Genomic DNA, 14511 nt, shown 5'->3' with positions numbered 1-14511 from the left:
GTCGACTGGTATTAAGGGCTTAAAATGTGCCAAGAAAATATCCCCACACCATTACACCACCAGCAGCAGCCTGATTCATTAATACAAGGATGGGTGGATCCATGTTTTCATGTTGATGATGGCAAATTTTGAACTTACCATTAAATTGTCGCAACAGAAATCAAGACTCATCAGACCAGGCAACTCTTTTTCATCTCCTGTTGTCCAATTTTGGTGAGCCTGTGAGAACTGTTCCAAGCTGACAGGAGTGGCACCTGATGTGGTCTACTGCTGCTGCAGCCCAGCTGCTACAAGGTTCAACATGTTTTGTGTTCAGAGATGTTCTCTGCATACCTCAGTTGTAACAAGTTGTTATTCGAGTTATTGCTGCCTTTCTATCAGCTCAAACCAGTTTGCTATTCTCCTCTGGCATCAACAAGGCATTTTCACCCACAGAACTACCACTCACTGGATATTTTCCGTGTTTCAGACTCTGTAAATCTTAGAGATGATTGTGAGTGAAAATCCCAGTAGATCAGCAGTATGTGAAAAACTCAGACCAGCCTGTCTGTCACCAAATACCATGCCACGTTGAAAGTAACTTAAATCGCCTTTCTTCCACATTCTGATGTTTGATTTGCGTTCAGAGGTAAGTCCACTTAAAAAATCATGTTGTGCAGCTATACTATTATACAGTACATTATCTTATATGTTGCATTCTTTTTCACAAAATGTAAATATACTGCTTATATAAGTAGTCAGGTGGTTCACAAGGTCAAAAGCTGACTGTACAGTTATATACTGGCAGTGTGGTATAGTAAATAAGGATTTGCACTTCAAACACTGAGGTTCTAGGTTCAAATCCTGCTATTGACACTGTGTGACCATGTGCAAGTCACTTGATCTGCCTGTGCTCCAATTGGAAAACCAAAAGAAATGTAACCAATTGTATCATAAATTATGTAAGTTGCCTTGGATCAAGGCATCAGAAAAATAAGTAAATGTAAAATATTATCTAGTTATTTAAATATAATTAATTCTACATAATTTTGGATTCATATCCATGACCAGACACAGTGTAGAGCTTGCATATTTACCCAGTCTTGGCAAAGATTATGTCTGGGTACCACCACTTTTTCTCACATCAGAAAGGCATATGTTTTAGCATGAATGAGGACTGTAAATGAACACTGAATAATTGAGTGTGAGGTGTCTATGAGCATTTCCATTGACAGCCAATCATCTGACCTGGCCTTGTTCTTTTCATGTGACTGATAACATTGGGATATACCCTTCCTGTTTGTGACACTTTATTGCAATAATTGTATTTAAAAATAGATTGATGGAAGCAAAAAGTGCAAGGTAAGGACCATGAACTAACCTTGAACCACTTGACTTCTGCATTGGATTTTGAGAGTTCACACTCCAGGGAGACTTTTTCAAACTCGGGGACTTTAATATCTTCAAGGATTTTGGTGAACTTCACAGCTGGCTCTACAAATAAAATAGCCATGAACAACTATTCATTTTAGATATGGATATTCAGATGTTAATAAAGAGTTGTGTATTAAATGCACTGTCATTTTTTCCAAATCTTAACCTAAATTAGCATAGCAACAAGGGAATGGGATGCAAGTAATCCTTTTTAATTATACAAACTACCAATAACAACATGACCATTCTTTGTTAACTTGTGCTTTAATCTATATACTGCATTAGTTGAAACATACTTTTAAATATAATAGTTCCATAATACTAAGAGAGTAGTAAGAGTATTTCTGAAACTGAAATAAACCTTGTTATTTTAATGTTGTTATTTAGTTGTTTTACCCAGCTAGTCACATTTTAAATCTGTTTTTTTATTGCTATGTTCCTTTCAGTGCATTTGGTAAAACTTTATGTTATCTGTCTGCAGGCAGCAGTGACATTTAATCAACATTTAATACTGTACATCAGTTTGGACTGTTCAGTCCTTGAAGTGTGCCAGTACTCACAGCCAACTCTTCCAGTTTAAACCTTGAGTACTGGTACCTTTTCTTAGCCTGCTGGTACTAACTCTGCCAAAGAGTAGTGCCGATAAATTGCATTAGCCTGTTTCTTAAAACTAGCATGTTTCAGTTTCCTTGATATAGGTTTAATGGCTGGAGACCTGCCTCCTACAAAAGAGAAAAGTAAGGTAACATTGCTGAGTTATTGGATTAATAACTTAACCGAAGGAATAACCGATAATTAATTAACTAATATAAAATTTTTCTATTTCAAATCCCACGTTATTACAGCATCCTCCTGGGTGGCCATCTTATTGATTAATAATCATCACAATTCCAACACTAGAAAAAATTTTTTGAAAAACATATTGTATTTACCTGAAATAATGAGTCTTCCTGATGTATGCACCCCCTCTGCTTGGAAGGAAATAAGGCCTTCATCCTCTTTTTTAAGACTTGAGAGTGTAAGGGCATGCTTTTTTCCAAAGCTAGTTATTCTACAGTTCCCTCCAGTTTGTAGTTTAACTCCATCTTTTAACCAAGTGCCTTCAACTCCTTCATGGTTCAACTCCACTTCAAATGTGACAGTTTGCCTTACATCTGCCTTTATCTCCTTTAGTCCATGCACTACAACGATCTTTCTCACTGAAAATAAAAAGAAAACTGCATTTAATAACTGAATTTAACAATATGCATGTTTCGTTAAAAAAGTTAGTCACTTGAATTCACATAGTAAAATAGTAGTAAAAGAACAGTCAAGGAGGAGGTGAAGTGCATCAGGAATAGTAAATGGGAATTAAAAAATACAGACAGTGAAATAGCAGATGCTGTAAACATGCATTTCTTTGAGGTCTGTGAAGAAGTACAAGGGGGGAAGCACTGCTTAGATTATATAGGCTAAAATGCAACAAATATCCATGAGCAGGTAATATTTACCCCCGAGTTCTTAAGTACATGTGAGTGCATATATAAACCATTGACACAAATTTTAATGAAGTTACTGTGCACTAGGGAAATTCCGAAGGACTGGAAAACAGAAAATATTATTTCATTTTTTTTTTTTTTATAAAAAGTGTGACCAGGCAGATCCAAGAAATTATTGCTTTAAGCTTAACGTGCATTACAGAAAAATTAACAGAAGGAATTGGATGATGTTAAGAGTTCTGTTCCATAGTGGTCAGTGCTAGGGCTGGCACTACTTTTACTATATATAAATGATTTGGATAGGAATGCAAGTAAGAAGCTAGTTAACTTTGGAGATGATACCTAGATAGGTGCACTGGTAGATATTCTGGAATCAGTCAGATCATTACAGATGGACTTGGACTGCATACAGGCTTGGGCAGATTTGTAGTAGATCACATTTAACGCCAGTAAATGTAAGGTTTTACATGTAGAAAGTAAAAATGTTAGATTTGAGTAAACAATGGAAGCTCTGAAAAGTACACCTTATGAGAAGGATTTGGGAGTCGTAGAGGACTCTACACTGTCAACTTCCGGAGAGTGTTCAGAAGCCATTAAGAAGGCAAAGAGAATGATTGGTTATATAGTCCTATCTGTGGTGTACAAGTCCAAGGAGGTTATAAACAAGTTTTATAATGACTCATCAAAAACATGTGGACACAGTTGGAAACTTGTTAATGGTAAATTTTTCACAAACATTAGGAAGTTTTTTTTTTTCTACACAAGGAACAGCCAAGTACATTTACATTTATTTATTTGGCCAATGCATTTATCAGAAATGACTTACAACATTTGTGATACAATTAGTTACATTTCTTTTGTTTTTCCTATTGGAGCACAGGTAAGTGAAGTGACTTATTCAGGGTCACACAGTGTCAGTGGTGGATTCTGAGCCCACAGCCTCATGGTGTGAAGTTGAACGCTTTAAACACTGCGAGACAGTAGGACTTTAGGCACTTTTTAAACTAGACTTGATGTTTTTTAAAAGAATGTGAAGAAAGTGAATAGGACTGACAAGCTTTGTTGGGCTGAATGGCCTGTTCTCATCTAGATTGTTCTAATGTTCTAATATTTTTAGCACACCATATTAAGCAGAAATCATTGTAACTATCAAAGACATATTTTTACTTTATATATGTTTGATTCAAATTAATCTTTCTTTATGCACTAATGATGACAAACATTATTTTAAATATCAACTTTTTTATACCTAAAAATATACCCTTTCACCAAAAAAAAAAAAAAAAAAAATTTGTTAAACCTGTTTAATTCAGTTCAGGGTTTCCGGTGGTCAGAATCCATCTCAGTACTGGATGCAAGGTAAGAAACAGCCCTGGACATACAGTAGCACCACTCCATCACAAGGCACCAATCAAGCATTCAACCACACTGACACTGAGATGGAGTCGGTTTAAAATTGCCAATAAACCTTAGAGACCCATCTGCAGGGATGTGACAGGAAAACCAGAGAACCCAAGACTGTCCTTTTCCCTGGCTTTCTTGTTTGCTGTGTTCCATCATCCTGCTATTAAAAAAAAATCCTTCATCTCAAATAGCTGTGCATTGCTTTCCTAATCTTGTATAAACCTAAACACTTTTATCTTTGGAGACTTGTACATCCTTGTCAAGAATCATTAATCTAGTAGAATTTTAAAATATATTTCTAATCTTTTGGCTGCACACCATACATTAAATATTCTTATTTCTTGAGCTTTTATCCCTATATCTCTCACTCTGATCAGAATCTCTATCCATTCAGTTCAACCCGCTCCCTTATATAATAGTGCTTTTCTAAGAAGATAGGCTCAGATTGTCTAAATCAGGCATGTCAAAAACACAGTCCACATGACAGATCCTAGTTAGCACTAAACTTGTACAAAATGATTACTATTGTTTACTATCATTCCGCATCTTCAGCGTTACTTATTGACTTCTCTTACTTCTGCCTTCGGACAAAAGTGCGTTTTCCCATGGCATTACAGTACCAGAAATGTCCTTTGCTAGTATAGTTGCAGCTGCGGTGTCAGCTCCTTGATACCCTAGGCATGACACTGCCCCACTGCTTGTTTGCCTGCTTGTAGTGGGAGTCATGAATGGAGTTATGAGAGCTAAGCCACCTGCATGTCGCACTTTCTGTGAAATGTCATTTGCACGCATGATAAAAAAATACTCGGAAAATGAAAAAGCAGAATGTGTGGTAGAACCCAAACATGAGGAAACAGATTGAAGTGCCATAAACCAGCGGTTGATTTTTTTAATGTATGATAACTTGATCTTGCTGAGAATATGCCAATAAAAAACTGACACTAAAACCTATACACATTTGTAAATACACTGGGAGAATGTGCAGATTTTATGCAGGCCCTGGCACTACAGGGCAGCAATAATAGCCCTGCAGTACCACTCTGTACTAAACTTACAAAAGTTTTTAAAGTTATTATGTACAGGGTGGTCCAGATCTAATTATGCAATTTTCATTACACTATAACTTATTAAGTTTATTACATAGAGAATTCGCAAAAAAATATTTTTGTTGCCAATAGATGGCAGCACCTGCCCTGCATTCCAAAATGAAGGGTAGATGGTTGTCAGTCGAACAGCCATTTTCTTTTTCTTGTATTGTTTTCCTGCATTGCATTAAAAGTTGCATAATTAGATCTGGACCACCCTTTAAATGTCTACACATCAGTGATAGCAATTCTCTTCTGGGCATCAACATTCAAGGTCAATAATGGCACTTGACAATGACTTTCCAAGAGAAGTACAGCTGGACTCTATTATAATGGCTGAATCTCACAATGTTTTGCTTTCTGTGTTTTTTTTTTCTTCTTAACACAATTTGGATTCACTATTTTTATAATGTGTACAATGTGTACAATTAGAAGACATGGACTAAAACTTGGTAACATTTTTGGCTTAAAAAATTAACAGTATGGTATGTTTTAATGCTTTTCACATTAGGACCCTGGTACCCAATAAGTCCATTATAAAGTGCAAGAGCAGGCTACTTATATTTTAAAATATATGAAACATGCTTCACTTTAGAATGCAATTTCATGTGGCAAACTACTATATACTTTGATTATAAATAAATAACTTGTAACCTGTAAAATATTGACAATAACATATCCGTTAAGAGCATGTACTATTTAAAGCATTTATATTTCACACTTATCTACTGTATAAGAAAATAAATTGAATAAAGCATTGAAGAAGATAAAAATGTTACAGTGCCAATTTATAATGCTTTCAGCTTTATAAAGTTTACAGATTAATGGAGAGTAAAATTTCTTACTTTCCACAGTAATCTTAGCTTGTGTTTTATCATTCAGGGTTTCACAAGAATAAATGCCTCGGTCAGCAAAAGTGACATTCTTCAGAATCAGAGTCTGTTTGACTCCTTCAGATCGAATATCTACGTTTTCTCCTGGTTGTAAAACCACACTGTTCCTCATCCATTTCACCTCCTTTGAGGGTTTGCTGAGTTCAGTCTCCAGGATTACTGTGCCATATTCCTCCACAGACTGATTTTCCAGTTTCTTCATAAACAATACAAATGCCTCTATAAAACAAGGAAATCCTGAATTAACTGACGTTAAATAATATTTTTAGATATGCAGTTTCAAATAATCTATTAAAACAATGGAAATTAATATGTTTATGTATTAGCTAATTTTGGTTTAACAGCAGCTTTCTGAAGGGGCGCAAAAAACAAAATGTCAATGGACTATGTCAGTTTGGATAGACAAACACAGAGGATGCTAAGTCTGGCATACATAGTTGTTTTGTCTTGGCAGAGTAATATATTACTCTGGTTTCCCCTTTTGTATTATTAATATGTAGCCTTGGTCAGAATGTCTTAAATCTCACAGACTTACCGCAGTGTATAAGGTATTTTACCATATAACCTCTCCACACCTTCCCTTCTACATCTATAACCTTAGGCAATTAGGTGTAGTAAAAGACAAGCAGGAGTTAAGTTACAATTTAAATAATGTATTATTGATAATATTCATAAAATAATAACAATATGCAAAGTACATTTGAATATTGGCAACCATACAACCTGATAAATGCAGATGTGTAGTTTCAGGCGGCACACAAACTTGTTAGTTACTTAAAATGTCTCTATTTAAGTCCTCATTTTTGGTCAGCTTTCTTCAGAACAGGGCACATGCCTGTCTCAATATAGCTGCCGAGCTGTGCTCGTCATTATCCTTTTTAGTTCATGGTGTGTGAGATGGTCTTTCATCAGTTGGTCAGAGAGAGAGATTTTTCTGTCCAACACCTACAGCCAATAGGGCATCATGGTACTTAAAGGCTTCTGATACAAGCCCACTCCAAACAGCCATACTTCAGAACAATGGGGCAGAGAAAACCTTTCACACCTGACCCCAAAATCATGCTTTAAGGTGAAGCTTGCCAGCTAGGCAGTCTGGCCTTCCTGTGGGTGTTGACTGAGAGAATCCTGCAGAGAAACATTTACCGATCTTGTCTGAGGCACTTCCCCAAACCCTGTCATAAAATTCACTATCCTGACTTAGTCCCAGGGGTTAAAAATTAATGCTTTTCACTAAAGAAGTACTAATATTATGTTGCTTTGCCTAAGTTACAAATAAAGACATACAAAATATTTATCAACTTGCATGCAAAATTTCACACAACAACAATAGTGGATGCACTTTAAGTAGGGAGTATAAGGAACCTGTTGCTTGAAGGATGTTGCAGGCAAACAGAAAAACTCTGTGTCTTTTAGGAGGAAACTGTAACTAAAAGAGCTGAATGACCACTTAGTTCATTTCAGTTTTGCCTTTGGCAATTCTGGTAATTTATTAGAACAATTAATAAGATGCTGAATGAGTGACCCCAAATTAATGTAGGCTGCATGAGGGATCACGGTTTTCACTTTCCAGCCAGGATGCCAAAAATATAAAGGAGATCTATAGAATTTTTAAACAAGGTTCACATATTGTCCGAAGATCCTTCCTCGGTTGTTGTTCAGCGCAACAAAAGAATGTTTTTCAACAAATAACCCAAACTTGCTTGTTGAAATAAACATCCATCCATCCATCCATTAAACAACCCGCTATATCCTACCTAAAGTGTCATGGGGGTCTGCTGGAGCCAATCCCAGCCAACATAGGGCGCATGGTAGGAAACAAACCCCGGGCAGGGAGCTAGCCCACTGCAAGGCACACACACACACCAAGTACAAGTTAGGATCGCCATTGCACCTAACCTGCATGTCTTTGGATTGTGGGAGGAAACCGGAGTACCTGGAGGAAACCCACACAAATAGCATGCAAACTCCACGCAGGGAGGACCCAGGAAGCGAACCCAGGTCTCCTTACCGCGAGGCAGGAGTGCTACCACTGCGCCAACATGCCACCCTTGAGTAGATCCAATAAACCTTTTAAATGTCTTTCACCATTGACATTGTGCTTAACATAATGAGTATTAAAAATATAGGCCTGTTTCATTTTCAAAGCTAAATAGACCACATACCTTCTATGAGTATAGTATATAGCTATTTTTAGATTAATACATAGCAAAGGGAAAAGAATAAACTTACCTTGCACTTGAAGATTTGCTTTAGTAACCTTCCCTTCAGACTCAGCAGTAATTTCTCCAGCATCCTCTAGAGTCACATCAATAACTGTCAGAGAATGGGTCATACCCTCATGTGTTATACGGAACTTGGAGCTTGCTTTGACAGGCACTCCTTTATGGGACCATGTCACTATCGTATCAGCTGGAGACAGTGTACACTTAAAGGTGGCATCTTTTCCTTCCATTGCTGCCACGTTGTTCAACTTTCCAGTAAATCTTACAACACGGGGCACTACCATAAACAGAAAAAAGACAGATATTAAAATTTCAGACACTTGACATTTTATTTTGAAAAATCATTGCTCTCATGTAGATTACATTTTTTTGAAGTCTGCCTCCTGTGAAAATAGTTATGCAACTTTTTGAAATTAATAAACAAGTTTAGAATGTTTAAAAAAAAATATTGGTGATTGTTTTAACACTTTATTTCTGTCAAGTTCACAGCTTTGGTAAGACGTTTCTTAATGATCACCAAATTCCTCCTACACAAAGACATACAAGTTAATTGGAGACTCAAAAAGGACAAAATTGATTGTGTCTGGCTTGTCTCTCACCTCTTTCACACCATCTGGCCATGGTTCTACAATTAGTTGATGGATAGATATTGTTGTTTTTCATTTAGTTACTTTGTTGATGTATTTGAATAAACCATTATCCATAAATGCGATAGTTCTGCATTTAGTGAGAGGTATAATCAATTCTTGCATTTTGTTTTCAAAGCTGTCATAGCACTATGCAGCTGCACTTGGTGAGGACTACTGTGCAAGAACAAAGTAGTTTATGCTATTGTTTTTTTTATATCTGAGGTGACAATGATAGTTTGGCCATCTATCTCTATGAAGAGGATTATTTGTGTTCGGTTTTGTGCATATTTATCACATTGTTGACACCCATTGCACATTCAACCTAACCTGGAAGGGTCTCTCTCTGAATTGCCTTTCCCAAGATTTCTTCCATTTTTTCCCTATTAGAGCTTTTTCGGGGGGGTGGGGGGTCTGGTTTTGTTGTCTTCTTAGGGATTCGAGGCTGGGGGGCTGTCAAAAACCATGTTAAAAGCCCTTTAAGCATTCCTTAGGTGATTTTGAGGTATACACGAAATAAATTGTTGTTGTTAGTATGATTTAGCTCACTGTGAAACCTGTAAACATATTGATGTCAGAAGGAAAGGCCTTTAAAGTAAATCATGTAATTGATTCAGAGGCTAGGTATCATATTTAATATTAATTTGTCTAATTTTTGTTTAAAATGTTTATATAGATTATGCAGATCAAATAAAATGCTGATCATGGTCTCAGATTTAGAGAGGGTAATTCTCATCTAGACTACATTACACTTTGCTAACTGCTCCAGTACTCATCAAAGGTCACAGCGTGATGGAGCAGAGAGGACAATATTATTTTCAAAACTGCAATGATGCAATTTAATGTTGCAAGAGATGGAGATGTCCTACAAACCTCAGATGCAGCTAAATATTATATCCATGCAAATCACTAACATTTGACCTTAACGGGCTTGACTTACCACAGATCATGCAAACATAATTCATACTTCATCAACACAAATAATGTATTACACACCACAATGGCACCTGAATGAAGTATTCTTGTAGGCCCTACACCAAAATATCACAGGGAAAGTGTTAAAAAAAGTCTACAAAGCAGATATAAATAGGACTAACAAATTACTTTTATTCCTTCAGTAATTGTGCAGGTAATTTATACGTTGTTATACTGTCAGGGTGGAATAAACATGGATTCTTCTGAAAATGAGATTCATTCCAACACCCTACCATATGTAAACGCTTGCACAGCTGTAAGATCTTTCAGCATTTTCAAACAGAGTTCATCTACCCAACAGCTTTTCAACTAATGTAGTTATTTCATCTTTATATACACACCGAAATAATAGACCCTGCTACACAAACTCATTCTCCATTTTTTCCTTTTTCCATCACCTCCTTGTTTCACAAGTTATCAGCATTTAACATAGCACAGGAAAACATAGCTGTGACTTCAAGCCTAGAAATGGAAACAATCACAACAGATGTTTTCTGCACTGCTTCTGAGTGGGAAACAAACTTTGAAGAACATTCATAGCCAAAGTCAACATTTTCCCCAAAAATCGGAGAGAGATAAGAGATAGGGAGAAGTCCTACCTTCAGTTGCTGGGTCAGTGAATTGTTTTCCAGAGCCACTAAGAATCTGCCCAAAAATCTTTAGGTTCTCACCAAACTCCTCCAAACCACACACACCATCCCTTAATTGACTGCTGCATTGAACACCTTGTGGTCTGCTAATAACTTTCAGTCTAATCCAGATACTCTCCCATGACATTGGCAGGGAAGGCCTCTATCTTTAACATAACAGGTTCCTTTAACATGCAAACCTTTTCTGGCTACATCTCCTTGCCTCGCTGTTTACTACTGAGGTGCTGAACAAGGTCCATTCAGAAGTATTTTCCCAGCTTCTCTTCATAAATAGAATAACTTCTGTCAGGGTTAAAAGCTGAACTCATCCCGAATAGATTTCTTTACCAAAACTCATGCCACATCCTAGGCATTTAATTTTAATGATTCATGTGGAATTACTACATCAGAAACAAGACTATTATCTCTCTGACTTAACTGTTTGACAAAGATAATGGTGCAAATATTGTGTAATTAACCATTTCCTTTAATATATTACCTTTAACGGTGACATTTTATCTAAAGTGATTATTTACTTTATTTTTTTATTTCTTTCACAGAATGTACTGTTATAAAACACTTTATATAAACACAGAATTATACAATGCAAAGAAACTATAATAAATAAAATATATAATAATAAAATGAAAAAAACACAACAACAAATAACTACAAAGTAAGTTTCAGGGAGCCACTACAGAGTCTACAGAAAGTTAAAAAAAAGAATGTATAGGGAGCAGACCATCAGCAAGGAATGATATATAAGCCTACTGAAATCTTTTACAACATAAGAACATTAGAACAATTAGAACAGGTCGTTCACCCCAACACGCTTGTCAGTCCCATTCACATAATGACATCAAATCAACTTTTGAAGGTCAACAAAATACTATCTATCACATTAATAGTAACTCATTTCAAGTTTCCATCTGTATTCCTATGTTCTTGTTAAATATTTTATTTTAAAGTAACTATTGATCCATTGATCCATTATTGATCCATTGTACTTCAAACAGTAAACAATCATGTCATCCCTTAATCTCTATTTGCTAAAACTAAAAATGTTCAGATCCTTTCCTCATATTTCATATTGTATTGTTCTGGAATCAGCTTGGTTCCTCATCCCTGTACTTTTGCTTTCACTGTCTTTTTGTGAATTATGGAGGCTATAGACTACAGATAGTATCCAGATGAGGCCTAAGTAATTATATTTGCCCTAACATCCTATTAGCCTTCTTAATTGCTTCAGTAGTGTCTGAATACAGAAAGTGAAGGGCCCACTATAATTTCTAAGTCTTTCACTGTAGGAAAAAGTGGGCATTGGTCATTCTCCTAGGCTTTTAATGGCACTCAAGTCCTGTTAAGACAGCAGATTTAACAGGGTTGCAAAAATCCATTTGCACTTCCCCAAACCTGCATTCCAGAATAAATGGCTAAACTGCAACTTGTCCCAAACTTTGGTCAACTCTGTACTTTATCTGATAACAAAATTGTAAATCAGAGACCTTTGCAGAGAACCCCTCAGAAATGAAGGCATCTAAATGGACATTCCTTTTAGGCCTGTGAATGTAAACTTAATCTGCCTGGATGTGATGAATAAAATTACACACCTATAAGCAGGCACTTGATCCAATTAATACCTTCCTTCAAAAACCAGCTGCACTCATTTCTTCTGACTCTCTGAAACCTGCTCTCTCTCTAAAACCCAAATGCTGAGTCAGTCCCTCTTTGAGTAGCTGAAAGCTGACAAATTCTTGTGTTTCTAGAACTGAAAGCTAAGATCCACTCTTCCAAGCCAAGCTCTGTGCCATCATTAACTGAGAAGACTGAGAAGAAGTTACCTCAAGAAGGAAACATCAGAGCCTAAACTGAGAAACAAGAGGACACAACAAAGATCCAAACAGAAAGCTGAGAAAAGCACAGCAAGCCACAAACAAATGACCGTATCGCAAAGAGGAAGAGTGAACTGCAGCAAAAAAATGTTTTCCATATGAACTTGGAGCAAGAACACCAATTATTCCACACAACATCAGACATCATCCTTAAAGACTTGGTATTATAAAACTGTTTATCTTTGACAAGACAAATTAGAACTCTAAATATCTGGTAAATGTCTGTCTTGTCTGTTTTGCATTCTGTCTTTAATGTTGATATATACACAGTTATTATATATCTGTAATACTTGTGTTTATCATTAACTTAACATTTCTTAAAACCAGTGTGGTTCACTTACCTTGATAATAAGTAAAACAGAGATTCCCTCTACCAAAAAAGGAAAGATAAATAAAGTTGGATCCTTACCTAATTATTTAACTAATTAATAGCACTGCCAAAAGCAAGACTGATATTTAATTAACCAAGCTAAAATCTTCTCCCTTTCCCATATCTCCTGAAATGTTACCTAACATTTTAACTTCCCATGTGCAATACATTACTTACATTAAATTTCAACTGCCACAGATCTGCCCAAGGCTGTATGCTGTCCACTTCCCTCTGTAGTGACTCAGCTAATTCCTCCTAGTTTATCATCCTCTTCAAACCAGTTTGCTATTTAAATTCTTTGCATGATTATTACAGTATTTATATTAGAATGAGCAGCAACCTCAGCACTGAACCCTGAGAGACCCTACTTGTAACATAAACTAATTCAAGAAAACATCTATACACCATTTATTATACCCTTTGATTATGGCTTTTATGACAAATTTATACCCATCCACACACTGCTGATTGAATTTCTACTTCTTTTCATTTGAGTCCTTATGAAATTCTTTCTGAAAATCACAATAAATAATATCATAGTCCCCTTTCTGATCATATACTTTTGTTGCTGCTTCACAGAATTCCAAGATATTAATGAAATGCCACCTCCCTTATTTAAAGACATATTGACTGTACTCCAATACACCTGTTCTTGCCACATGTTTCTAGATCTTTTCCTTAGTAAAACCTTCTATTAATTTACCCATGATGCCTATAAATCTCATCTCCTATAATTACTTGGACCTGCCCTTTGCAGGTTTCTAGTCATAATAAATTTCCTCTGTGTGCAGTGATATTTGAAGAACAAATCATCAAGATTTTATATATGTGCTCACTAACCTCCTTAAGCATTCTAGAATAATTTAGGGTTAACTTGAAAGGTCAAAGGCCCATTGCTCATTATCTACTGATAACTTCTAAATAGGGATTTTCAAAAAAAGAATACCCCATGCTGTGGCCAGAATAAATTCTCACATAGAGGCAAATTTAAATCTCACTAGGTTAAATCAAGGCCATAAACATATAATAACAACAACAACAGATTATTTCTTATATAGTCCAAAATCACACAAGGAGTGTCACAATGGGCTTCAAACTGCTCTTCATGTTTCAGTCCCAGTGCACTTGTCTGCTTAGTGTTTTGACCTGTGCTTCACATTTTAGTTCAAGTGTGCACATCTGCTCAGTCTAATCTGTTCAAGTCCATTTCCAAGGTGCATGTCAGTTTACTGCTTCTACCCACGATTAGGGGGTAGGTTGGGAGGGGCATTTCCTCTGGCTTGTCAGCTCAGCGTTTCGAATTCTTATTCTTCGAGCTACAGTATTTTTGAACTATGTATTGCATCACCAGATTTCAAAAACTCAACAGAATTGTCAGGTGAAATAAATGTTAGTGGATGATCGATACATTTTAAATAATTATGCCCGATAATACTTAATATCGAGAAACAAAACTATAAATTATACATCTTACAAATGCTGATTGGTAGAATGCATAGTGCTGCAAAGAAGAGCTTTAGTATT

General features: G+C 36.1%; 1 protein-coding gene across 8 annotated transcripts in view; it reads right to left on the bottom strand.

Moving 5' to 3' along the window:
• The window catches only part of obscnb (obscurin, cytoskeletal calmodulin and titin-interacting RhoGEF b), a 571330-nt gene that overhangs the window by 407745 nt on the left and 149074 nt on the right, over window positions 1–14511 (bottom strand). For all 8 annotated transcript variants that reach the window (XM_039753252.1, XM_039753258.1, XM_039753256.1 and 5 more), the window contains 4 exons: window positions 8503–8772; window positions 6226–6492; window positions 2346–2612; window positions 1361–1473 (listed from right to left, as the gene is read on the bottom strand). In XM_039753252.1, the coding sequence (XP_039609186.1) occupies window positions 1361–1473; window positions 2346–2612; window positions 6226–6492; window positions 8503–8772 (917 nt within the window). The remainder of the gene's footprint in view (window positions 1–1360; window positions 1474–2345; window positions 2613–6225; window positions 6493–8502; window positions 8773–14511) is intronic.

This window comes from Polypterus senegalus, chromosome 5 (assembly GCF_016835505.1).
Source record: "Polypterus senegalus isolate Bchr_013 chromosome 5, ASM1683550v1, whole genome shotgun sequence".
Lineage (NCBI taxonomy): Eukaryota > Metazoa > Chordata > Cladistia > Polypteriformes > Polypteridae > Polypterus > Polypterus senegalus.
The sequence above is the reverse complement of the archived record's forward strand: the minus strand, read 5'-3'. Positions and strand labels throughout refer to the sequence as shown.